General features: G+C 41.0%; 2 protein-coding genes across 3 annotated transcripts in view; both read left to right on the top strand.

The window, feature by feature from the left end:
• LOC124098810 (small integral membrane protein 10-like protein 2A) overlaps positions 1-23,592 on the top strand; it is a 130,521-nt gene that overhangs the window by 6,200 nt on the left and 100,729 nt on the right. Inside the window, exon 2 of one of the 2 annotated variants that reach the window (XM_046453772.2) lies at positions 6,415-6,544. The exons of the other annotated variant lie outside the window; for it this stretch is intronic. Within the exon in view, the coding sequence (XP_046309728.1) occupies positions 6,415-6,435 (21 nt within the window). The 3' untranslated portion in view covers positions 6,436-6,544. Of the gene's footprint in view, positions 1-6,414; positions 6,545-23,592 lie in introns of those variants that run through there. 2 annotated transcript variants of the gene reach the window in all.
• Positions 6,497-8,256, top strand: Fam220a (family with sequence similarity 220 member A). Its single transcript, XM_046453771.2, has one exon. It carries the CDS (start codon positions 6,497-6,499, stop codon positions 7,292-7,294), a length of 798 nt encoding a protein of 265 aa, XP_046309727.1. The 3' UTR covers positions 7,295-8,256.

Genomic DNA, 23,592 nt, shown 5'->3' with positions numbered 1-23,592 from the left:
GAATAGATAGACAAACAAAATGTAGTGTGTTTGAAGTGGAATGTTATTCAGACAGCAGAATATTAGGCAGTTTTTAAAAAGAAGGAAATTCTGATACATGCTATTTCGTGGATGAACTTTGAGGGCATTATACTAAGTGAGAAACTGGTCACTAAAGGACAAATACTGTATGGATTCCACTTAACATGAAGTCCCTGAAGCAGTCAGATTCATAGTCACAGAAAATAGGATGGTAACAGGGCTGGGGATGAAAAAAAAAAAAAAGAAAATAGGATGGTAGGGAGCTCGTGTTTAATTGGTACAGAGCTTTAATTTTGAGGAGATAAAGTTCTAGAGGTGAGTGGTGGTGATGGTTGCATAAGGTGAATATTTAATGCTACTGAACTTTACACTTAGAGATGGTTAAGATACTAAATTTTATGTTGTGTGTATTTTACTGCAGTTTTTAAGAGAGTAATTAGCAGAACTATCCTTGGATGTTGTGGTAATGTTAAGTTGCATTAAATTTCCCAAATGCCTGTTCTTAATTTCTGTTCTTGTCTGCTCATGATGATAACCTGGAGGCATATAGATCATCCCTTGAGTGAAAGTGGCAAGAAAGCCATTGGGATTGACCAAGAAAAGAGAGTAGGAGGAGCCCCCAAAGTAACAGGCACAGAAGGTGGGGAGGACAGTTTTGTGTTCCTTTGTAAGGACTTTGGGTGGTACTCTAAGTATGGCAGGAAAGAAGTTTTTAAGCTGAGGTGTATGACATAATTTGATTTGCTGCTTTTGTGTTTTGCAGTATTAGGAATTCAACCCAGGTCTCCCATTGCTAGGCAAGCATTCTGCCACTTTACTACCTTCCCAGCCTTATTATTTTATTCTATTTTCTATGTTTATTTTTTGTGGTATATTTTATTATATACCAGGGGTGCTCTATCACAGAGTTAATAGCCCCAGCCCTTTTTATTCTTCATTTTGAGATAGGGTCTCACTAAGTTTCTGTGGCTGGCCTCAAATGTGCAGTCCTGCCTCAGCCTCCTAAGTCACTGGGATTACAGTAGGCATGGGTCACTGTGCTTGGCAACATTTGTAGTTGTTGTTGGCAGCTTGTGCTCCATGGAAGCTGTTCAGTAGTGCTGCCCTCACCATCAGGGGCTCCCTTGGGTGGGCTGTACTTGCTCTTCAACCTCCACCAGCCTGGGCCAGGCCTTTGCCATTCCACTCCATTCCATTGCACTTGCCCATATTGAGGTTACTTTCATGCTGCCATATGCAGCAGTCTTTTTTTTTTTTTAAAGTCTCCATTTTACTGAACCTCTCAGCAGCTTTCTGTCTTTCATTCCATTCTGCTTCAGTATCTCGATACTGATAACAATAGCTGCTGGCTAATTGGATGCCCATGGGATGCTGGTCAGAGAAGATGCTGGATGCTTTCTCACAACGAATCCTCACAGCATCCTGGAAATCTCAATCTCCCTGAACATGGTGAATAGCCTGGTCTCTTGAGTTGTACCTGAGTCTATTCCACCTCAGCGCACCTTTGAGCATCCAGGTGATCAGGAAATAGGGAGGTGGTCATAGAGTTGGCACAGCTGGTTTTGGAAGGTTAGGTGAGATTGAGCTGTGCTGCAAGATCAGTAGCAGGAACTCTGAGGTGTGTTCTCTTTGGTTATGAGTCTGCTTAATTTAGAAATGATGGAGTCATTTTTGCTTCTCATCTTCTAAGCTATGTAGACATTTGGGGAATTTGTTTCAGCCACCTCCAGCCTGATCATCTTAGTCACAGGCACAGTGATACTACAGTAAACATACCAACGCTCACACCTACAGGCAGGGTGAAGCCAGTTTGTGTTGAGTGTGTGTGCGAGCCATCAGCACCTAGGATCCTGCTTGAGTCCCATTAGCGCTCTGCTCATTTTAGCAGTGACTTCCCATGTCCCCTTTAGGAGTAGCCTTGCCAACTTGCTTTTAGAAACATTGGGGCCAGGATATTTTTAGTTTACAAAGCAGTGGTAGTCTAGTGTCAGGTGCTGCAGGCCATGAATAGCCAGGGTTAGGGCAGGTAAGGGGACAGGCATCCAAGAGGGCAGCAGCTGCTTAATTGGGTCAGGCCTATTGTCATCCAGCAGGCTGGCTGCCTCCAACAGGGGCAGGGATTTGTGTAGAAGAGGCTTTCTTGAGGCTTGTGAACCTACCTGGACAGTCTCTTTTCCCTGATCACATTGCCCCTCTCAGCCCTTATCTTTGATGGAGAGCAAGGGGATAGAAGTTCAGGAATTTATTCCCAGTATTGCACTTTATTTTTCCCCTTGAACTTCCTCACTATGGTGTTTTGATAGACAAGTTTGTTTGCCATAATTTATGCTGTTATTTGGTAGACTTGGATGGAGGGTGGAGGATGATGAGGCCTGGAATCAAGGAGGGTATTATAGATACACTATGAATGTATAGATACATTTGTGAATTGCTTTGCAGTTTATTCTCACTATACTAGATATATACTTGGTGCTGTATATATCTAGTATAGTGAGAATAAACTGCAAAGCAGTTAACAAATGGCTATTAAATATATCTAGAAGTCATTTGGAAGTTATTTTTGGCTCTCAAAATGTGAGTGCTATATTTAACAGTCTAATATCAGGAGGGTTCAGTTTAAGGCTTTGAACCAAAATGTTATCAATGACCTTGAAGTATTTTTGGTAAGAGAATTAAATACTAGCTTATTACTGAATTTAGTAAAGAATTAGAAGAACTTCAGGGAATGGTTTATTCTGTCATGATTAAATACATGATTACTCTATCATTAAATACATGATTATTTTAATTGCCTCATTTAAAATATTTTAACACAATTCTGAAAATATTTCATCTTTCTGAATAGTATTAAGTCCTTGTAAAAGGATATAATAAAAGTGGTTAGGAACTAATTTTCCTGAGAGTTGTCCCATATTAAATAACCTGTTTTTTTCTTAATTAAAAAAACTTTTAAGGGGCTGGGGATGAGGCTCAAGTGGTAACGTGGTCACCTGGCATGTGTGCGGCCCGGGTTCGATCCTCAGCACCACATACAAACAAAGATGTTGTGTCTGCCGAAAACTAAAAAATATTAATAAATAAATAAATAAAAATTTAAAAAAACTTTTAAATTATTATTAAAATGTACTTAGGGCTGGTTGCAGTGGCACATGTCTGTAGTCCCAGCTACTTGGGAGGCTAAGGCAGGAGGATCCCAAGTTTGAGGCCAGACTGGGCAACTTAGACCCTGTCTCAAAAATAAAGCGCTGAGAGTGTAGCTCAGTGGTAGAGTGACCCTAGATTCAAGCCCCAATACCACAAAAAGAAAAAAAGTGGGGGGGATATATATATATATATATATATATATATATATATATATATATATATATATATATATATATAAAAATTGCCTTTTTGTTGTGGCTTCTTTCCAGTTTGTCCACCACAATGCAGCCAGGGTGATTCACCTAAAAATGTAAAACTAGCCATCATTTCCTTGCTAAAAATTCTTCACTGCTGCTCCATGAAGACCCAGCTCACTGTGACAGTGGTCAGTGCCTTTCTTCCTTTAGGCTGTTTAGCTCCGTGGCTCCATTCCTCAGCTCTGCTTGTTTTCTGTTTAAGCCTCCAATAATGCAGTAGTGTTATCTCTCTCTCTCTCTTTCTCTCTCTGTCTCCCCCTCTCCCCCCCCTCAGGATTTAACTCAGGGGTGCCCTTCCACTAAGATACATCTCTAGCCTTTTGACACAGGGTGTCTCTAAGTTGCTAAGGCTGGCCTTGAACTTGTGATTCTCCTGCCTCAGCTTCCTGTGTAGCTGGGTTTACAGGTCTGCACTACTACACCTGGCTCTTAAGTTATTTTCTTTTTAGTATACTCAAATTAAAAAGGGAGGGAGGGAGGAAGGAAGAAAATTTACACAGTTACACATTTATCTAGGGTGTTTTGCTTTTTTGTTTGTTTGTTTGTTTGTTTTTTGGTACCAGGAATTAAACCCAGGGGGTGCTTAACAACTGAGCAGCATCCCCAGCCCTTTTTATGTCTTATTTTGAGACAAGGTCTCACTGAGTTGCTCAGGACTTTGCTAAGTTGCTGAGGCTGGCTTTGAACTTGTGATCCTCCTGCCTCAGCATCCAGAGTCACTGGGATTATATGCGTGTGCCACCATGCCCGGCTCATACAGCTTTAAGAGTCTACTGGTTCCAGCTGGGCATAGTGGTGCACACCTATAATCCCAGCAATTCAGGAGGCTGTGGCAAGAGGATCACAAGTTTGAGGCCAGCCTCAAAATTAGTGAGACCCTAAGCAACTTAGACCCTAAGATGTCAAAAAATAAAAAGGGTTGAGGGAGTGGCTCAGTGATAAGTGCCTCTGGGATAAATCCCCAGTAGCGGGTAGGAATGGGGGAGTCTCCTGGTTCCCTAGATTGCTTCAGAGAAAAAAATCAAAAGATTGGTTCAAAGAAATCACACTGTCTGTAGCCACCACTTTCAGCTGGGGCTAGTTCTCTTCACTGCTTGCTTCACTATTGCTAAATTACATGCTTGTGTTGCTTCTTGGTTTTTCATTTTTTAGGCTTTGTGTTTGTCTTTTCGCTGTGGAAAACAAGGTGTTCTCACTTATGGCCCTTCCTGTTGGTAGAGTTATTACATTTCAACAAGATTGCTATTTCATAGGCTAGCTTAGAAATACTATATCTATATCTATATCTATTTTCATATTAATAATCTGGTTTTATTTATTTTTTAATAAAAACAGAATGTGTCCAAGATTTTATTTAGCTTATCAATATATTAGGGAACTAGTAAGCTGTTACAATCAGATTAAAGGAGAATTCAGATAACACGCATGCAATCTAGAATGTTAATCTGGAGCTGGACGATGGCATGTGCCTGTAGTCCAGCTGCATGGGAGACAGGCAGAAGAATCACTGGGAGTCCAGTAGTTCCAGGCCAGTCTGGGCAACATAGCAAGACCCTGTCTCCAGAAAAGAAAAAAAATGCTAATGTGAATTTACAAATAGATAAGATATAAAACTGGTCAATATTGACAGGCAGTAATTAATTGTATTATACAAGGCACAATTTTCATTCCTTTGGACAGGAATTTACTAGCCTTACTCTTAACAGTTTTTGGTAATTTACAGAGTTGTAAAGCCAATCAAAGACACGGAAAGCTACAGTTCCTTATAAAATTAGAGAACCTAGAAGGATACACTGGAGAGCACAGCGAGTAATCTTGCTTTTTGTTCCATTTAGAGCCTTTCATGATTCTTCTTGACATCTTCCCCATTTGGAGCGTAATAATGTCAAAGACAGATGATTCTTGATCACAGAACAGTCTGGCCTCGTTAGGTTTGTAGGTGCAACAAGAGTTTTGATTGGCCATTAGCCACCTTAAGTGTACTCTCACTGTATATTGAACTCCTACTATGGTACAGGTCACTGTGCAGAGGTTTTCATGAGGAATCTCAGATGGAGCTTTAAAGCCTCTTTTTTTTTTTTTGCAAATCTGAAGTTGGTAAACTAAACCCAAGAAACTGCCGTATATTTACCTGCAGTACCTGTAAGTCTGGGTAAATTCTTTTTTTAAATTTAGACTTTTTTTAATATTTATTTTTTAGTTGTAGTTGGACACAATACTTTATTTCACTTATTTATTTTTTTAATGTGGTGCTGAGGATTGAACCCAGGGTCTCATGCGTGCGAGGCAGGTGCTCTACCGCTGAGCCACAACCCCAGCCCCATAAATTCTTTTCTTAATGAGGCTGTATGTTTGCTGAGGTTCCTGGCCTGCCAGGAAGTGATCTTAAAACCACCTGAAAACTGGGGTCTTACTGGAGAGGACTTCAGGTTGGTTTTTGGGGTAAGCACTTATAGATGTTGGATCTGTAAATAATATCAACCTTCTTTTCCTAAGAGTGACTTATCACACCAAGAAGCTCAAATAGGATACTTCCATTAAGGCCTTGGTTGTATAATTGAGTCATACAGTAAATCCTGGTTAAAGACAGATTTTTATTGAATCTATATAAACATTTTCTCATACTCTTTGGCATGAAAGTACAAAGCCTCAGAATTTGTGCCTTTTTTTTTTTTTTTTTAATACCATGCTGGGAATTGAACTGAACCCAAGGGCATTCTGCATGCATTCAGGCAGACTCTCCCCTTGACCTATACACCAAGCCTGCTTTTCTTATTTTTATATGTTTGTAGGAAATAATGTATTTGTAATGTGCTGTGTTATTGTTTAATCTCTATTAGGTGGGCTGTTATTCTGTCTTTTTGTCCTAATGCAGGAATTGTTGGTACTCTATAGTTAGAGAGATCTTATGTTAGGTAATGTTTGATGTGTGCAGACACTATTAAGACTCTCTAGCTTCATTGTAGAATTTTAACGTGATTGTCTTTTCCAGGTTCATATTGAGATCCACTGAAGGCCCTCCCCTGATTGACAAAGGTGTTACCCCAGGCTCACTGCATCAAAGAATACAAAACATGAGGGACGGAGGAGGGACCCTCGGCATCTGCCTGATAGAAGCAAAGGGGGAGGGAGGAGATGACTGGTACAAACAATTATGTAGCCTTAAGAAAAGAACACAGAAGGAGAGCCCTTGCCCAGCAGATATACCTTTCTGGATGGATAAGTCTGCAGTTGATGTAAATGGAAATTCACAGAATGAGGTGTTATCATTGGAAATGAAAAACGATCTGAGTGACACTGATCTCTTGCTTCACAATGGCAACAAAGAGCTTCCATATTTGAAGAAATCAATGGGAAGAAATTTAGCTCCCGTAGCTGCTCCAACCAAGGCCATGGGCCTGTCCTTTGCTCCTGCAGAAGAGCATCTTGCTGGGGTGTTCCTCGGTGTTGGGGATGCTCTGGGGAGGGACTGGCTAAGAAGCGGGCCCAGAGCCATGGACAGCCAGAGAGGACAGTGCCCCAAAGGAGAGTCCTGGGTGTCAGGACAGCCGGTCCCTCCGAAACTGTGGGAAATGGTAGTTTTTAAGGGTGAACCACCAAGTGCTCTTCATGAGGGACTAGGCTCTGAGTCAGAACTGTCTCACCTGCGTTCTGTGCTGCCTGCAACACTGCACTCCTGTCCTGAAGTACTCCTAGAGGACAAGACAAGATGTGTTTTCCTTGACCATTTAAAGCCCATGTTTTCAGAGCAAACAACAGAGTATAAGAAAATGCTTTCATGTGTAAAAAGTACCTCAAATGGTCTGGAGATAACACTGGGGTTACTGGCTCTACAGCCTTTTCAATTAGCAAATCCCTTATGCCATAGTTAAGGTACAAGCAGAACAATAAAATAGTAGATTAATTTTAGAAGTTGTCCTAGAATGATTTCTTTCCCATTAAGTCTGGATGCAGACAGCTTAGCTGCTCAGATCCTGCTTTGGTTTGTGTGACCAGGCAGAGGAAGTCAAGTTCACTCACCAAAAACTGATGGATGCAGAAGGAATTTTTAGCATGTTTTAAATTGTGCTTAAAAGACTCTCAGAATTGGTAAAACCCTTTCAGATGATTATTGATATATCCAGTTTAATATCAGATAAGCACATGGTGATTTAACATGAAATTCTTTATATATCTCGAGATCTCTATCCATTTTAAAGGGCTATTGTCCCAGACATCATCTTGTCTCCTCAACTCCTCTTTGATCACCTCCTGGAAGTGAATATTTGTAAAGTCTACCCACTGTATTTTTATTAAACCTTGCTAAGCTCATGGCGAGCTGTTGCCATTTCTGCATCTCATAGAATAATTTTGGTCTGCAGTAAAATCTGACTTCTTTTCTCATACTCCTTCCACTTGAAATGCTGTTTAAATGGAGGCCCTATGGTGAAAGTTGCAATATTAAATTTAATCATCTCAAACTAGGAACCCTAGCAGTGTTACTCTAAGTGAAAAGGAACTTGAGACTCTTTGCTCTGGCTCAGATGTAGAGAGGCAAATCAAGAACCTCCTTTACAAAAGTCCTAAGAGTTGATGTCTTTTAAGATTTTTCTGAAGTGACTCCTTTTGTTGTTCATTGATAATTTTATTAATAAAGGTCATTTAAAAGTGTAAGTTTTTAAGGACTCCCAAAGTGAGACTTAAAACAGCTATTTGGGGGATAACTGATTGCATATATCAATTTATATTGTGTGCTAAATTACTATGCCATGTGCTATTTTAGTGTTTGGGGAAAATGCAGAATAAAATCTGTTCTTTAGCATAATAAATGTCTTATTTTACGTGTGTACTCTCAGTTCTCCTTGTCTTTTTATTAATTCTATCATCTTCTTAATACTTAAACATCTTTCAGCACCAGGCAAAGTAGGTTGCCAATGCAGAAGACTAAAAGCAGGGTTTTGAAAACCAAAATATAAGACTAGATTGTAATGCCACTTTCAACTTTCCTCCCACGTTAGGATAAAGCGGTGCATTGTAATGCTTTGGGGTGATGCAGATGGTGTCCTTTTAAAGTAGCCATCTCTAGCCCATCCAAATGCCACACCATCTCGACTGAGCAGTTAGAGACCTAGTGGATGCATAGTCCCTTTTGGTGTCACTGATGGATTTATAGGGACTATTTTCTTGTCCAGCCTTCCTTATACTGGTTGTTGGTGTGTTTTCTTTTGTTTTAAAGCTTACTCCTTTGGGATGGAACTTTCCATGACTCATTTGTTTTGTAAATTGCAAGTACATAAATGTTCAGCCAATTGCCAAGAAAAAGTACAGAATTCCCTTCTTAGTATCAAAAATTTGAAAATTTTCATATGGCTGTTTTTAGAAGATGTGTTTTCTAATTGGTTTTTGGGAGAAGTTCACAATCACTTTTTTTTTTCACATTGGAAATTTTTTTTCTGCTCGTAGACTTAACTGCGTCTTTTCCCTTTGGGATTGTGCTGGGTTCCTATCTGAATATGCCCTCTCCTGTGGAAAGTTCTGGGGGAGGAGGTTCACAGTCTAGAAGAAACTGATGATAAATGTGCCATATAGTTTCATGACTACAAAAGAGGGTCTTCTAGGGGCTCAATGGTAGGGCACTTGCCTATCATGTGAGGCACTGGGTTCAATACTCAGCACTGTATATAAAGAGATGAATAAAGGTCCACCAACATCTTAAAAAAAGTGCCTTCAAAAATATTTTTATTTTTGTGAAAACTAGTACGGAAGTGAGATGTTTTTTCAGGTAAATTAAGTATCCATGATTGAATTATAAAATGATTTGAAATAAAATGAGGCAATGAAAAACAAAAGCAGTTTTAACTGCAGTTCTTAAATTTGTATGCTCTGCTCCCTCCCCCAAATTCTGCTCTTAGGGTTGAAAGCACAATCATTTTAAATTTAGAAACAATACATAGTACAAAATCTTTGGACTTGGTTATTTGCATTTGGAAATGATTTCCTCTTTAAAAATAGCAATGACAAGGTCTTCAAGTCCTGAAGTTGGAAGCCTATGGAGAATAAAAAGTAAACTCTTAAATAGGTTGTTCTTATATGACTTGATTTAATCAAAAGAATGCAAGATACATGGAGTGTAGTGTAAATGTCTATGTATTCTAAAATCCATACAGACTATTTGCTATAATTTGACATGAAATGAAAAATGGTGCTGTAAAATTCTATTTTTTTTTTCTTTTTTGTACTGGGGATTGAACCTGGGCCCTTTGCCACTGAGCTGCATCTCCATCCATCTTTATTTTTTATTTTGGGACAGGGTCTTGCTAAGTTACTGAGGCTGGCCTGGAACTTGTGATCCTCCTGCCTGAGCCTCTCAAGTCACTGGGATTATAAGTATGTACCAACACAACCAGCAATTACCATGTAGAGAATTTTATTTCATCGTAATATTTAAGTTCTTTTTAAACTTTCCAAGCAGAATAAAAGTGGGGAGGGTTTCCCAAACTATGATGAGTGCAGAGTTGAACACTGCTTTTCTGTATTGGCAAGGTTGACGATTTTGAAACAGCCTGTCCTGGTGGCTATATATACATTGTGAAAAGCTGACCCTAGAAGCAGAAGATCCAGTTCTTAATGAATTGAGTTTAATGGCTGCTTGCACTTGGCTCCTCTTCCAAAATGTTCTTTTTCCCAAATATTTTTTTAAATCAAAGCTCAGTTGATCAGATAAAAAAAGGTCATCTGTTTTCATTTTTAACTCAGCACACTATTGAGAGCTATATATTTGTATGATGCAAATTTTCAAAGGTGCTTGCAGAAAAGGCAAACTTTGTAGAATCAGCTTTTCTTTTTCCTGAAATAAACTAAACTGTCTTGCATTCTTTTTTTTTAAATTTTTTAATATTTATTTTTTAGTTTTTGGTGGGCACAACATCTTTATTTTATTTTTATATGGTGCTGAGGATTGAACCTAGCGCCCCGCACATGCCAGGCAAGTGCGCTACCGCTTGAGCCACATCCCCAGCCCCTGTCTTGCATTCTTGAGGTTCATCAAGACTTTTTTTTTTTAAGGGTGGATTTGGTTTTGTTGGGATCAAACATGCAAGTTTTGCTTTGGTTGTGTTTTGAGTAGATTATAATTATTTTGAAAAATTGTTTTAGAGCCTAGGGGTGTAGTTTAGTGGTAAAGTGTGCCCAGCATGCACAAGGGCCTGGGTTCTGTTCCCACCCTCCAAAAAAAAAAAATGTTTAGGTGCATAATGATATAAGGAAATTTTCTGGGTCTCACACAATATGGGCAGAATGGAATTCTCCAATTAACTGTTTACTGCTCTTAGTTTGTTGAATGCAGAGAATTGACCTGTTTCCTTCCCCTGTCTGCCTTAGAGTTCTGATTTTGCTCTCAGAAATGAGGTCTGGGAGGTGTAACTCAGTGGTTATAGCACATGTTTAGCATGCATTTGGCCCTGGGTTCAATCCCTAACACCAGGAAGGGGGAAAAAAAAATCACCAAACCATGAGTAATTTGTTTGAATATTAGGACTAAATCTCTGTTTTCTAACTCTGGAAGCTGGTCTTCCATTATACGTAGGGTTACAAACACTCTTCTGCTGCTGCTTATTTCAGATAACAGAAAAAGCATCATGTAGATCCTCCTGTGAAGTTGCATAGCTATCTCTTCAGCAGAATTCTCACATGCTTCGAAAAACCTAGAACTTTGTAGAGTATGTAAAGGGAGGGGTATCCTACCTAGGACATAGGTATGTGTCTAGAAAGCACTTTTTTATTTTTTATTTTTCATTTTTTATTTTTATTATTAGTTGTTCAAAACATTACATAGCTCTTGACATATCATATTTCATACATTTGATTCAAGTGGGTTATGAACTCCCATTTTTACCCCGTATACAGATTGCAGAATCACATCGGTTACACATACACGTTTTTACATACTGCCATACTAGTGTCTGTTGTATTCTGATGACTTTCCTATCCTCTACTATCCCCCCTCCCCTCCCCTCCCCTCTCCATAAACCACTTTTCTTATAACCCCCACCAAGATTTGACAAGGACACCTGTTCAGGGAAACCCACTGCATGAGGAAGACCTGAGAAAAAGGGGAGTCAGCTTTGCAGGTGCTTTGTTTTACAGGTGGGGAGACCAAACACACATCTGAATTCGATTTGAAATTGAGAATGCAATAAGGGAAATAAGCACTTTTTCTACCCTTGCATTGTGGTGCCTTGGGGAGAATAAATTGAGGTAGATTTTGCATCCCCACATCCAGGAGAGTGACAGGCAAGGTTCATGGTTAGAGTTCACATTGCCTACTTTTCTGCATAAAAGCAAGGTTTGACAAATACATGTTTTAAAAGGTTCAAATGGGCAGGAAGTGTAGTTCTGTGGTGGAGCGCTTGTTTGGTATGCTCAGGGCTCTGGGTTTGATCCCCAGCACTGCAAAATAAAATATCCAAACATTGGGATGTTCAGTCCCTTTTCTCCTGTAGGAGGAACTCAATAACAAGAATACCTTAGCTTGGTTCATATAAATATTGTGGATTTGAGTTAAACGTATTCTATGTTCTAGTGGGTACTATATATTCCAGCACTCCTCTTTATTCTTTCTACTTGTTGTACTGTTTCTAGAGAAGGGTCCTGGCACGTGGCGCACACCTATAATCCCAGTGGTTCAGGAGGCTGAGGCAGGAGGATTGCAAGTTCAAAGCCAGCCTCGGCAACTTAGTGTGGGGCCCTAAGATCCCATCTCAAAATAAAAAATACAAATAAAAAGGGCTGGTGTTGATGTAGCTCTGAGGTTAAACACCCTTGGTTCTAAGATTTGCATCATTTATGTGGTGGTGAATATTATGCCAGTAATGACTGTTTTTCTGTATGGAGAATGAGTGAATGTGCCTTTTGACCATGAAAGTGGTAGAAATACTGGGATTCAGCTTCTAGACCTGACCTTGATGTGTGACATTTGCCCTTCTCAGATTCATGACAGCTAATTTTGGTTTGTTGGGTATTTTAGTCAGCTTTTTCATAATTTCTTTGGGGGCTCATGCTTTCAGAGGTCTCAGTCCATAGACAGCCAAATCAATTGCTGTGTTGGAGGTGAAGCAGATCATCCGGGCAGAAGGGTGTGATGGAAAAGAGGCTCAGGACATGACAATCCAGAGGCACAGAGCTCTTTGCTCACCAGGAACGAAATATAAACCCAAAGGCACACCCCTGCAGACGACCTCCTGCCCAGTTAATTCCTGTAGTCCTCCTACCTCAGCCTCCTTCCTGGGTTGCTGGAATTATGTGGATAATTTTTAAATTTCCATGGAAAATTCTCACTTCTCTTTGAAGGTGAGCAACCTAAGTCAGACACAGTGGATGGGAGGCTACTGCCGGTCAGTGCATATTAAGTGAATCTCCCAGGTGATCTATGTAGGAAAATGAATAAGCAGAAAACATAACCCGGATCTGTATATGCGAGGCTCACATTCACCACAAGAGGGAGGCACGTGTTCACGAGGGAGTGAGACCGCTTTGGAAAGGCTTCCCCCCTCCCCAAATTCTTATGCAAAAATAAATGTAAAAATGCTGGACTTGGTCCACTTCAGCATGTTAACTTCAGTGAGTGTAATGTATCAAATCTTAAAAAATCATAACTCATTCAAAACCTATAAATGATGCTCTAAAGCAAAAAAAAAAAAAAAAAAGAAAAAGTTATTTTTGGGTTTTATTACTATTATTGTTGTTGTTGCCGACATTGTTATTTTACAGTGCTGGGGATCAAACCCAGAGCCTTGTGCATGCTGGACAAATGTTCTACCACTGAGTTACTCTCTAGCTCATACACACACACATATACATACATACATACATATAGACAGATAGATAGATAGATAGATATAGATACACACACACACACACATATATATATATATGAATATATTTACTTGATTTTCATAAAAGGATTGGTTTATTTTTTCATTTTTATTTTTTTAGTTGTAGATGGATAGAATGCCTTTATTTTATTTGCTTATTTTTTTTATGTGGTGCTGAGGATCCAACCCAGTGCCTCACACATGCTTGGCAAGTGCTTTGCCGCTGAGCTACAGCCCCAGCCCAGGGGGTCAGTTTTATGCCACACACAAGAGAACAGTCATGTCAAGAGCGGGCTTTTTAACATTTTCACTTTGCCCAAGGAAACATACAGCTCCTAGGCTGTGACTCTCAAGGGCACACATGTCTTCCGGGGGTGGAGCTGTGCTGATTCAGGGGGACCCAAGTGGCCTCCTCCTATGCTCATTCTTTGCAAGAGAGCCTCTTGGAGATCCTTAAAGGAAATCTGCAGCAGAGTACAAGTTATTTTCTCATTACAGAAATCAGAACTTTGAGTTTCTTTTGTGGCTTGTAATGAGTCGTTCTTTTTATTTTTATTTTTAAAATTTTTTTAGTTGTTGATGGACCTTTCTTTTATTTATTCATTTGCAATGCTGAGAATCAAACCCAGGGCCTCACACATGCTAGGCAAGTGCTCCACCACTGAGCTACAACCTCAGTCAGTAATGAGTTGTTCTTAAAGTATAGGAATCTATTATAAGATTGGGCTGTTAATACCAGCGGTTCCCGAGACTGAGGCAGGAGGATTGCGAATTCAAAGCCAGCCTTAGCTGGCAAGGTGCTAAGCAACTCAGTGAGACCCTGTCTCTAAATAAAATACAAAATAGGGCTGAGGATGTGGCTCAGGGGTCAAGTGCCCCTGAGTTCAATCCTCAATACCCTGCCCCACCCCATCCGCCCCCCAAATTGGAACAACTATGGTTTTATGACATCAATTAATTATTACTCTTTCTGATACATTTTTGTAAAAGATTAAGGAAATTTTTTAAAATGATAAATTGGGATAATAGAGTATATATAAACAGTTCATAAGCTATTTAATGTCTTAGAGATGTTTTGAGTAACACTTAGGGCTTATAAAAACAAAGCAGTTTGTTTGAATAAACTCCAGACTTTCTCTTTGTTAGACGTTTCTGTTTTAGTCTGTTGTGGAAAAATCACTAGGCTGGTACTTTCTCTTTCCTGTGTGGGTTCCACATACAATATTCAGAGCTCCTTGGATATATTTTGCCAGATCACAAAACCTGGTATGAGTTTATTATAGAACTCATATCTTTGTTATAAAACTCATATCTTTAATTATTTATTTACTTTTTGCAGTGCTGGGTCTTGAACCAGGGCTTCACATGTGCTAGGCAAGTGCTCTACCAATGAGCTATATATCCCTAGCCCTTTTAAAATATTTTTTAATTGTACATATTTATGGGTTACAGTGTAATAATTTCATATGTGTTATAATTTTAAATTTGTTTGCTGTTTCTCACCCTAGCTACATTTCAAATGCTCAATAGCTACATGCAGCTGATGGCCACTGTACAGGACAGTGCAGATAGAGAATGTTCCCATCATCATAGAAAGTTCTTTTGAACAGCTGGTGAGACTCCTATAGACATACTTGTGACAATATTACCTCTTCTGAATATGAAAGATGTGTGTGTGTGTGTGTGTGTGAGAGAGAGAGAGATAGAGAGAGTGGGGATGGAACCCAGGGCCCCACACATGCTAGGCCAATGAATGTTCCATCAGTGAGCTGCACACCAGTCTCTGAAATGCATTTTCCATTAGGCTGGTAACCCCAGTCTGTGGTCTATAGGAGGGGACAGCATACCCTTCACACGCCCAGAGGAAACACACTCTCGGGTTTAAAGCTTGGCCTTGGCTCTAGTAATGGGACAGTTCATAGGATTTGGGATGATTCATGAGAACATCCTGTACAGTCCCTCTCCACAGCCATTGGGGGCCTTGAGGCTTGAGAGCGGATGCCTGAGACTTGAGGCCTGGACAGTATTTGTCCCCCTGGAACTGTGGGCTTATTGAGGAGCCCTTGAGCCTCTTCCAGCTTGAGGCTGGACTTGGCCTCCCCGCTTTGTTGCCTCCAATGTTACTTCTTTTCCCCAAAATAGGACTTGGAATTTATTCCCTCTGTGACCTAATGCATCTTACAGTCATAGGCAGGAAGTGAATGTTTTCCTGCCAGGCCTGTGAACTCCCCTGGAGATGGGCTGAGAAGGGTATTCCTTCTTCCTCCTACCTCACAGTAGAATATTGCCATGATTAGGAGGAGAGTTTTTTTTTTTTCAGTCAGAAACAAACTGAGAATGAAAGAGCAGAGTCAGGATTTGCTTTGCTGCTTGAAGAAATTCAAGTTCTAATGTAAGCAAAACCCAAGGCACTTGAGATGACACTGTCTCCCAAACTGTGCAGCAAGGGAGTTTAGTTTGGCTAGATTCAGATGCTCTTGGAGTTTCTGCTTCATAAAGGAAGGACAAAGCCTGGCACAGTGGCACACACCTGTAATCCCAGTGATTTGGGAGGTTGAGGCAGAAGGATTGCAAGTTTGAGGCCAGCCTCAGCAACTTAGCAAGGCCATAAGCAACTTAGTGAGACCCTGTCTCAAAAATGAAAAATAAGGGACTGGGGTTGTGGCTTCATGATAGAGCACTTGCCTCCCACGTGTGAGGCCCTGGGTTAGATCCTCAGCACTACATATAAATAAACAAATAAAGGTATTGTGTCCAACTATGACTAAAAAATATATATTAAAAAAACATAAAAAGGTCTGGGGATGTGGCTCAGTGATAAAGCACCTCTGGGTTCAATTCCCAGTACCGGAAAAAAAGAAAAAGAAAGTATGAACAAGTGTTAGTAATGATGCTTCCTGTCCACTTGGACACCATCTTGGGCTTCCTCTGCAAGGGCTCATAAAAACAATGAGGTCGTCTCATTGGGGAAACATGTTAATTTCCTTCGACTGATTTAGAGCAGGCAAGAGCATTTGGCTGAGTGACCTCATGTGTGAGTGAGAATTGGAAAACAGACCAAAGCAGGCAGGCCAGGGCTCGAAATATCCTGCAGTAGTAATTTTGGTTTTCCAGGGAATATCTTTATTTCGCTGAGAGAGCGTGCCAGGCTCTAAAGATAAGCAAATGAGCCAGACAGCCGTGGATCTCAGACATCCACAGATTGGGGAGGTTAGTGACCCTAACCAATCATTAGCACACAGCTGCAGTGGCCAAACAGTTCTCAGGCTGGGTGGCATCTAAGAGGTGTTGGAAGGCACTCTCACACACCTGCAGCCCCCACTTCCAGCTGGCTGGGTGGAGCCTTCTGTTACAGGGGTGCCACTTCAACCCCAGCTAACTGCTTCACTGACAGTAGCTGAGGCCCCTGTGAGCACTGGGAGCTGAAGCTGGCCAGAGACATGTTTGAGATCTAGCTTGAAACTGCAGAAGCCTAACTTCTCCTGCTCACCCTGAGCTCCTAAGGACCTCTGAACCTCTTATACTTCCAACTTACAAGCTCAGACACCCCCAGACCCAAACACCCAACCATTCATCATCCCTGCCCTTTACCCAACAAACAGACTGGAGTTCTGGTACCGTCCCCTGCCTCGACTAGGAGCCATTGTCTTCTCTGGGTGGCTCTAATGGTCTCATACCACATGGTCACATACCAAGTCCTTCCCTCTGTGGCTGTGGCCCTGCTCCTACTGCAACCATCAGTGCTAGCAAGAAGGCTTTGCCTCCTTTTTAGTTCTTTGCCTAAGAAAGAACTTCATCATCATGTCCCAGTTGTTTAAGGCAAAGAAAATGTGGAAACTGAGAATGAGAAAGTCGAGTCGGGATTTGCTTTACTGCTTGAAGTAATTTCTCATTCAGTTCTAGTATAAGCAAAACCCCGTTATTTAAGATGACTAATGGGGGAGATTCACATTAATTGGATTTGCCATTAAGTGGGTGTTTTTCTACCAAATTGAACAGCAAATTATTGGGAAGACTTAGAATGAAAATAAAAGTGTCAGAGGCAATGATGACAGGGGACCATTCAACGCCTCTGCTCTGGCTGCCCTGGGAGGCTGCAGCCCTGATGCTTTTCCCAAAGGCTTCCCAGGCCCTGCAGCTGGTCTGGCTCCATGGGGCCCCTAGCCTTCCCCTGGTGCAAATTGACCCCCTTTCCCCCTCCCTTTCTCAGTTTTTTAGGATCTGTTTGCTTTTTCTTTTCCACCCAAAATGTCAAAACTAACCCTTATTTCTTGAGGTTCCCCTTCTCCAGTGTAGGTACAGTTTCCTCAGGTTCTTATAATCCCCAATAATGCAGAAGTGCTCTTCCTATTAATAGCATCACTGTAATTATTACAGAGACATCAAAGAACAAGAGATAAGAGAAGAAATGAGGGAATGAGGGAGTTAGTGTGTAATGAGTGAAGTTTCAGTTTGGAAAGATGAACGAGTTCTAGAGATGGATGTGGTTGATGGTTGCAAAACAATATGAATGTGTTTAATGCCCCAGAACTGGACACTTGCACTTTTTTTTTTTCACTTACACTTAAAAAATTATAAAATGGTAGATTTTACCTGTAACAGACAGCTTTAGTTACTATAATAAAATATCTGAGACAAGATACTTATGAAGAAGAAAGGTTTATTCAGCTCACAGTTTTGGAGGTTCAAGAGCATGTGCAGGCATTGGTTTTATTCTGGTGAGGGACCTCTCAGATGGTAGTGATGGGAGCATGTATAAGAGTAAGTGATCACATCTGGACATTTTCTCTCTAAGTCTTCCCAATAATTTTCTGTTCAATTTGGTAGAAAAACACCCACTTAATGGCAAATCCAATTAATGTTCAGAGAGAGCCAGTCTCAGACTTTTATAACAACTGTCTCATAACAACTGTCGAGGCAGGGGACAGTACCAGACCTTCTGAGGGCAGGACTCACAGTGACCCAAGGACCTCCCACTAAGCCCCACCTCTTAAAAATTTTACTACCTCTCAATACTTCTACCCTGTAGACCATGCCTCCAACTCATGGGCCTTTGGAAAACAAACTACCTTCAATCCATGGTATATGTACATCGTATCACAATAAAAAATTTAAAGTAACAAATGTCCTGGGGTCTTGTGAGATTCACTTAGATGAAATGTTTAATGGCCCAGGTTTCCTTTCTGACTTGGTTATGGAAAGACCTTTTTTAGCCGTCTCTGTCTCTCCCATTCTCTATCTCTCTCATTCCTGAAAGTGGGGTTTCTCCACCTGTTCCCTGCTTTGTTCTTCCAGTTATAGAACTTAACTCTCTGTTATGAATTGAATATTTGTTACCCCCCGCCGCCCCACCAATTCATATGTTGGATCCCTGGCTCTAATATGAAGGCATTTGGAGGTGGGGCCTTGGGGGGTAATTAGGTTTAGATGAGGTTGTTAGGGTGGGACCCACATGATGGAATTAGAGTCACTACAAATAGAGGAAGAGAGCCCTCCGTGGGGGAAAGTGAGACAGCCAGCCTCTTCATTTTGGACTATCTGGCATCAGAAGCAAGAAACCAACATCATATTGAAGTCCTGCCGTCTGTGACATTTTTGGTATATCAGCTAGGGCAGATTAAGATACCCCCCAAATCCAAAAAGTCAATTAGTCATAAGAATGTCATCAGGCCTGGAGGCTCCTATCTCTGAGCTCTCTGGTTCTCTGAGGAAGGGGTAACTAAAGGACTGTTTCACAGTCCAACCATCTCCCACTAAACACCTCCTCTTAAATAGGTTCTACCACCTTCCAATACCACCAGTCTGGAGATCAAGCCTTCAACACAGGGACCTTCAGGGACAAACCACATTCGTAGCATGCAAGAGCCAAGATCATCAGCTTCTAACTTGTGGTTGCAGAGGAGGACCACCAAGGAAACAGTCTCAGAGACCTAGGGTTGAGTTTCAGCTGACCATTCAACAGAGATCCTCAGATTTCTTATTTGTGAAATCCAGACTCTATCATCCCCTTCCCAGGCTTGATGCAAAGACAGAGGATTGAGTGACAGCCACATAATGGATGCCAGACCCGCTTAATCTCTTTCCCTTCTCTAACCTTGAGGGACAAGACAATGTGTTCAAGCTTATATGAATGCAAAGCCCCTCGGGAGAGGAGATATGGGACTGCTGCACTCATCTGCTCTTTCAGTAAGAATGGGAACCAACAAATGAGTCATATCTGTAACCAACTCACGTGAAAAGATGCTCAACATCATTAGCCACCAGGGAGATGCAAATCACAGGCACTAGACTGGTTATAATCAGAAAGACATAAATGTTGGACAGGATGTGGAGAAATTGGAACCCTTGGACACCGTTGGTGGAATGAAAACTGGTGCAGCTGCATTGGAAAACAGTTTGGCAGTTCATCAAACAGCTAAACATAGATGATTTACCATGCAACCCAACAGTTGCCCTCCAAAGTATACTCTCAAAAGTATTAACATTTTAATTAAGGGGCTGAGTACATGCCTGTAACCCCAGCTATTCAGGAGGCTGAGGCAGGAGGATTGCAAGTTCAAGGCTAGTTTCAGCAACTTAGCAAGATCTTGTCTTAAAATTAAAGGAAAAAAAAAAAGAAGTGGGGATGTAGCTCAATGATAGAGCACACCTGGGTTCAAGCCCCAGTACTGTCCCCGCCAAAACAAAAACATTTCCACACAAAAATTTATAGATGAATGTTCCTAACAGCATTAGTAGTAGCCAAAAGGGGAAAACTCCAATGTCTGTCCAGTGATAAGTGATGAACAAAATATGATATATTTGTACAGTAGAATGTTATTTGCTCTTATAGACCAAATGTGTCCCCCACAAATTCATATGTTGAAACCTACCCACTAAGCGATGGTCTTAGGAGATGGTCCTTTAGCAAGTGATTTGGTCACCCGGGTGAGCCTCCCTGAGTGGAATGATTGGCTTTGTGTGAAGAGACACAGAGCTTGTTCCCACACTCTGCCAAGTGAAGATACAACAAGATGCACCATCTATGAACCAGTGGCAGGATCTTACCAGGACCGTCTATGCCACCCCCTGATCTTGAACTTCCCACCTCCAGAACCATGAGAAATAAAGGTTTGTTGTTTAAGCCACTCAATCTATGGAAATTTGAGAGAAACAGGAATAAAGTACTGATCCATGCTACTACTTGAATGAACTTTGAAAATGTGATGTGGAAGAAGTCAAGGCAAAAGGTCACATATTGCATGATTGCATCTATGTGAAATAATAATAAGTCCAGAATAAGTCAATCTATGGAAACAGAAAGTACATTCGTGGTTTCCAGGCCCTGGGGTGGGATGGGAAAGACAAAGAAGGTGATGACTAAGAGGTCCAGGATTTCTTTTGGGGGTGATGAAAATGTTCTAAAGTGGCATGTGGGGATGCTTCTGCAACTCTGTGAGTAAGCTAAAAGCCATTAAAGTGTGAAGTCTATGTGGATGAATTGTGAGGTATGTGAATTGTGACTCAATCCAGCTGTTTAAGTGGAACCAGTGATTCTATGTGACAGGAAGCATGAGGTGGGCATGTGGTAGGGCAGGTCCTGTATAGATGGGCCACACTTGGTGGTTCTCAGAGGGGGCTGCTGCACTGGCCCCCAGAGGAGACTTTGGAAATGTTTATGGGTAGATTTCGGGTCACTCAATGGCTAGGAATGATGTCAGAATTGAGAGGATGAGAGTTGAGGAAGCTAAACATCCTATACTGCCCAAGTTAGTCATGCACACTTAAGACTTGCCTCACTTAAGAGCACCGACTCTCTTAACCCCTCAACTGCAAACACAGCTGGGGATGGGGAAGGGGCATGGTGACTTCCTGACCTCAACCCTGTGCATTTTAGGACTTTGCCACTGAAGGCTTTATAAAGCTGTATTGTGAGCTGGGGTTGTGGCCCAATGGTAGAACGTTTGCCTAGCATGTGTGAGGCACTGGGTTCGAGCCTCGGCACCACATAGTAAATAAAATAATTATGTCCATCTACAATGAAAAATATTAAAAAAGAAAAAAAAAGCTCTATTGCACTTTCCCAACCATAGGAATAGATCTCTGTGTTAGATTTTTGTGTTGTTGTTCTGTTTTGTGATTCATTTTTAGTGCGGTATCAGGGATGGAACCCAGGGTGTCACACCTGTTAGGCAAGTACTCTGTGACTGAGCTACATGTCCAGCCCCCTTGTATTTATTTTTGACTGCCACATAGTAATTGAACATAGTTATGGTGCACGAGATGAGGTTTCCATTCATGAATACATCCATTCCTCACCTCTTGAAGGGTCTGTTAGCTCTGGTTTTGGCCTGGCCCAGGCTTGGTTATTTGTTTAGGGGTTATTTTTAGCCCTTAGGGAACAGATTTGAGGTAAGTTGTTTGGGTACTTACACAGCTTTATTTTTTTAACCGATCATGACTATTTTCAACTGAGTAGAAGTTATAAGGCAGAAACATTTCCTTTTTAAGGCGGTATTTCTCTAGCAGTTCTAAAGACTAATCCAAAAGATTAGCAAAAATAGCCAGTTGTTAAATTGCTTGAATCTGGGAAACACAGGCGACAGACTTCTCTCAGTGAGCTTCTCAGGGTGAGAGAAGAAAGGAAGGGACTGGGAGATTACTGTGGATATCTTTGAGCAGTCAACTCCCTACTGAATCCAAGATATTTCTTTTTTTAACCAGAAAGCTAACCTTCATCAGTGACAGATGGCATATTCCTGGCCCCAAACTGCATGCCTCCAAATTTAAATTAGAGTAAGAACTATTCCTCAGCTAGGTACATGGTACCCTCCTGTAATCCCAGCAACTTGGGAGGCTGAGGCAGGAGAATAGCAAATTCAAGGCCAGCCTCAGCAACTTAGTGAGGGTCTAGGTAACTTAGTGGGACCCTGTCTGTAAGTAATTCTTAAAAAGGATTCTAAGGGGCTGGGGCTGTAGTTTAGTGGTGAAGGGCTTGCCTAACATGTGCAAGGCCCTGGATTCCATCCTCAGCACTACAAAACAAAAGCCAAAAGGAACAAACAGAGCGGAGGTCATAGCTCAGCAGTAGAGCGCTTGCCTAGCACGTGTGAGGAACTGGATTGGATTCTCAGCATCACCTAGAAATAAATGAATAAAATAAAGATATTGTGTCCATCTACAACTTAAAAACAACAACAACAACAACTATGGACTTTCTTCTAAAAATAAAAACAAAAAAACCCCAACCAGAACAAGGAAAGACCTAGTCCTCTTACTTCTTTTGGGTCAACCCTATCCATCATCTCATTTAATTCAGCGTGTTTGATCTGATTCTGTGTTTGGGGGAATCATCTGGCCCCTGGGTTTCCCCAGAGTTTTAGAGAAGCAGATCTCAGCCCTTTTCAGCCCCAGCAGCAAGAGGCCCAGAGTTGAGCTTTGTCCTCAAAGGTTACATCTAAACCGAATATTTCCTTTTATGTTTTAAAAACAAAGATGCTTTAAACTTAGGAAACATACACACTCTTGAAAACATTATGGTAAGTAAAAGAAGTCAGACACAAAGGACAAATATTATATGACTCTATTATATGAAGTACCTACAGCCACCGAATTCATACGGACAGACTGCACAATGGTGTAGCCAGAGGCTGGGCAGGGGGTTGAGGAGTCAGTGTTCACTGGGTAGAGCCTCAGTTTGAGAAGATGGAAAGTTCTGGAGGTGGATGGTGGTGAGGGTCGAATAACAATATAAATGTACATAATACCATGGAACCTTCCCCCTAAAAATAGTTAAGATGGTAAATTTTTATGCTATGTATATTTTACCACAATACAAATATTCATACCCATATATACACACCATTAGCTACTATGTCCCATCCAAGGGCAGGGCTCAGCAAGATATCTTGGAAATCACTTAGACCAGGGCTTGAGTCCTTCCTTTACCACTTCCTGCTGTGTGACCATGACAAGGCACTTAACCTCTCTGACCCTCAATTGACTTCTTTTTTAAAAATATTTTTTAGTTGTAGTTGGACACAATATCTTTATTTATTTTTATGTGGTGCTGAAGATCGAACCCAGTGCCTCACTTGTGCAAGGCAGGCACTCTATCACTGAGCTACAGCCCCAGCCCCTCAGTTAACTTCTTTATAAAATAGTATTAATATGTGCATCATTAGAGTTGGTGTGGAAGATCACACCAAAGTATGCAAAGAGCTTTCTCCTGTGCCTGGCACGTGGTAGACACTTAACAGATGCTTGATTATGATTGCCAAGGGGAGAACTGAAATTCATTGAGACCCTCATTAATAGCAGTTTTAAAATAGTAACTCTAA

Source organism: Marmota monax, unplaced genomic scaffold (assembly GCF_021218885.2).
Source record: "Marmota monax isolate L192 unplaced genomic scaffold, Marmota_monax_Labrador192_F-V1.1 WCK01_AAM20220418_F8-fsc00148, whole genome shotgun sequence".
Classification (NCBI taxonomy): Eukaryota; Metazoa; Chordata; class Mammalia; order Rodentia; family Sciuridae; genus Marmota; species Marmota monax.
The sequence above is the reverse complement of the archived record's forward strand: the minus strand, read 5'-3'. Positions and strand labels throughout refer to the sequence as shown.